The sequence below is a fragment of the Hibiscus syriacus genome, unplaced genomic scaffold (assembly GCF_006381635.1).
Source record: "Hibiscus syriacus cultivar Baekdansim isolate YM2019G1 unplaced genomic scaffold, ASM638163v2 tig00110890_pilon, whole genome shotgun sequence".
Lineage (NCBI taxonomy): Eukaryota > Viridiplantae > Streptophyta > Magnoliopsida > Malvales > Malvaceae > Hibiscus > Hibiscus syriacus.
The window spans coordinates 8,515,526-8,518,905 of record NW_024062900.1 but is presented as its reverse complement, the minus strand read 5'-3'; the positions used below and the strand labels follow the sequence as shown (position 1 = coordinate 8,518,905).

The window sequence follows — 3,380 nt, the reverse complement described above, 5'->3', positions numbered from 1 at the left end:
AGTCAATAAAGAATAATTTCAATGGGATAGAAGTGTTTAAACATACACAATATTATTATCTAAAAATACAACCAATTAACTTATCAAAATGTATACACAATCTAATTTAGATGGAAAAACGAAATTACACACGATGTTGTTATTTTTTATACATTGTTGAACTATTAAGATTTCACTCTACTTTAACCTAAACATTCACAGATTTACTATCTAAAATACAACCAACTTATCAAAAAATATGTATAGACATTTAGATGAAAAGCAAATTGACCGGAATTAATCCAATAAATTTCATGAACATGAGTAGTAAAAGTTGCACTAAATATCTGTAGTGCATAAGCTTGGAAAGATGCAAGTGTATTTAACAATGTGCACATAAAGTAGGCCTAAAAGTTCCATCCGAAATCATCCATGGAGCTCAAATCACGATACATTGCTGCCGACATGAGTGTGGATTCAAGAAGGCCAAGGTCTAAGCTATCACTCACCAATGAGGCATCCATCTCGTTTTCTATCACGCAAATCTTCTCCTTCTCTTGTTGCTGTTGTTGTCGTGCTTGTAGACCTTCAATTCTTGGTTCTTCAAATGTTTCAACGATGGCGTTAGCATCCCAAACGAAAGGATTTTCATACATGTTACCAAGACCAGGTAACTGATGAATTGACGAAGGAGATGAAGGAGAAACAAATATAGAATCCAATGATGAGCCATAAGGGTACATGGCGGACTCATTAAGATTCTGGGCGTAAGAAGCATTAGGGTTTTGGGGTTCAGAGCTCGGAATCTGCATTGCCATGGTTTGATTATTAGAAAATGTAGGAACAGGTATGTTCATCATCACCGTGCTGTTGGTATCTCTAGCCTGCGAATTGATGTTGAAAACAGTGAAGGAACTTTGATGTGATTGGGACGATGATGGATATCTGCATGCAACTTTGTTAGAGGCTCTTTGACGTAAAGAGAGAAGATTGTGTGTTTTGGGGTCCAAGCCTTGGGAAATCAGTTTTTTCTTAATGCAAGAGTTCCAGAAGTTCTTCACTTCATTGTCTGTTCTTCCAGGAAGATGCTTGGCTATCTGAGCCCATCTGTTCACAAAATGTTTTTAAAGGGTCAAAATTTGACGTATTCAAAGGCATAAACGAATCCCTAGGTACCTGTTGCCTAAAATTCTATGAACATCAATGATTATCTGCTCTTCATCAGCAGTGAAGGAGCCCCTCTTCAAGTCTGGTTGCAAGTAGTTAATCCATCTCAATCTGCAGCTCTTCCCACACCTGCGCAAGCCTGCAAAATAACAACCCTTATGCATTATCGATGTCTAAAAAAGATTATGAATAGATACTAACTCGAGATTACACCATACTATTTAAAAAAAAACACCTAAAAGTTGAATGAATTGACAACCATTTTCACATGTTAAAATTTGAATGATTCCTTGAGAAGAATATATACCAGCAAGTTTAGGCACAGAGCTCCAACTTCCATGGCCATGTTGAGTGATGTGTTTGACGAGCTTGTCGTCTTCTTCAGGAGACCATAAACCTCTTTTAATCTTGAGTTTGGTGCAGCAGCGATGGCCCATAACCTTTGCCTGAAATCAACTCATCAGCCTTGCACTCCAATTAAGAGGGTTCCGATTACTATTTAAAGGGACACCTTTTCTCATAGAGAGAAGGAGATTAGTAATGTGGAAAGGTATATGAGAAAAGGTCCTCTCAAGTATGGAAAGGTCTATGGAATTGGTCTCTGTTGTTGAAGATAATTAACATCGTGACATGATTAAGGGACTCATACGGTCCCACCTCGTTGATATATTAAACCCGAAACAATGTTTGGAGTATAAAACTGGGTCACTTATTCCCCTCCCTTTTTTTCTTTTGGCGATATTGACACTCCTTACTTCACTTGTTCCTCACTCTTTGTTCTTAAAACATAATCATCTCAAGCGTTAAGAGTTTTTTTAAGGGAGGAGAATGGATGGATCCATATACCTATTAATTTAAATTAGATATTATAAAGTTTGATTAGAATAATTTATATACTTAATTTATTTCATTCATAATTAATTTGAACACATAAATTAACTAATTTAATTTTACATTTGAATATAAATATATTTTTATTAATTTTAATCTACGATACTTTTAAAAAATAAAAACAGTTTATATGAGTTTTTATCCATACATTGCACAACCTAAGGAGTTAAGTCATTATAATATTATCATTGTTATATCGGTCTAAATAAAAATAAAAATTTTCATTTGACACCTCTTTTCTCACTTAAATTGTGAGTTTAATACCTATTAAAACTGAATTTTTTTTTCTCCTTTCTCTAAATAAGAATTGTTCAAGAACAATTTTGCTGGTAAATTGATATGAAATTAAAAAATAACAGTTTATATTAAAAATTTATGGTTATCTGTTTCAATGATAGTATATTTCAGATTTGAATATGAAACTAATTAAAGAATTGTCTTAAAATTATACTTTTACATTTTAAATATTATTTTTTTTATTTTCGGGTTTTTTTTTAATTTCCTGATTAGTCTATTAGAGATGTTTGTATGGCAACTGAAGTTGGATTCTATTTTTTTCTTAGGTTAGGTGGGTAAATAGTCTACTATGTTAGTGATTTTTATTAAGGCATATCATTGATGATAGTAAATTCATTAAGTGGTTTTAGTGGTAAAAAAATATTATTTTTTAAAGATTTTGAATTCGAACAGTTATGTGAGTGTGTGTACGTTGTCAATTGACTATAAAAATCTAAATAAATACTATCTTATAATCATCCCAGACTATTAAAAGAACATTGATAATAATAAAAAGTTTAAAAATAATATAAGAAGGAAGACTATAATTTAACAAGTATATAAAACTTAATACAACCGAAAAAGTTTCCCCCAATCGTCAAATAGAAAATAAAGTGTAAGAGGAATTATTTTTGCCAATATAGTTTTTTAGTGTATCGGAATTGGGTAATCCATCGTCCATCTGAACTTCCAAAATGGGTAAAACAACAGAAGTCCGACAAACCGACAATCATAGAAAAGAAATGTGCTGTAATTTTAACTTAAGGTTCACTCACCTAAATAATTATAAATGGGGCAAGTAATTTAGTCATACATACCATAAATTAATAATTAAATATTGTCTTAAAGTTAAGAAATTTGGCCAAAAAAGTAAAACATAATTATTTTTTACAAGAAAACTATAATAGTTTTTTATTGAGTGATATTTTACTGCAAGATGAATCATAAAACCCCTAAAGACTTAGTTTTTCTCTCATTCGTATGTCGCTCATCTCTTTTCTTTTTCATCTTTGTTGACCTGTGGCTGCATTAATTTTAATGTTGATTGTTGACTGCCGATATTCTTT

At 31.8% G+C, this 3,380-nt stretch overlaps 1 protein-coding gene across 1 annotated transcript; it reads right to left on the bottom strand.

Moving 5' to 3' along the window:
* Positions 1-255: 255 nt before the first annotated feature.
* Positions 256-1,735, bottom strand: LOC120144595 (transcription repressor MYB6-like). The gene is made up of 3 exons (XM_039158625.1): positions 1,454-1,735; positions 1,156-1,285; positions 256-1,086 (listed from the first exon to the last, which is right to left on the bottom strand). The coding sequence occupies exons 1-3, from the start codon at positions 1,581-1,583 to the stop codon at positions 387-389; spliced, it is 960 nt and encodes a 319-aa protein (XP_039014556.1). The 5' UTR covers positions 1,584-1,735; the 3' UTR covers positions 256-386.
* Positions 1,736-3,380: the final 1,645 nt, after the last annotated feature.

Coding starts and splice junctions, on each gene's coding strand:
- LOC120144595 (XM_039158625.1), bottom strand. CDS start 1,583: ATGGGCCATCGCTGCTGCACCAAACTCAAGATTAAAAGAGGTTTATGG. Junction 1,286..1,453: donor CTCTGTGCCTAAACTTGCTG/GTATATATTCTT, acceptor GTTATTTTGCAG/GCTTGCGCAGGTGTGGGAAG. Junction 1,087..1,155: donor CATAGAATTTTAGGCAACAG/GTACCTAGGGAT, acceptor TTTTGTGAACAG/ATGGGCTCAGATAGCCAAGC.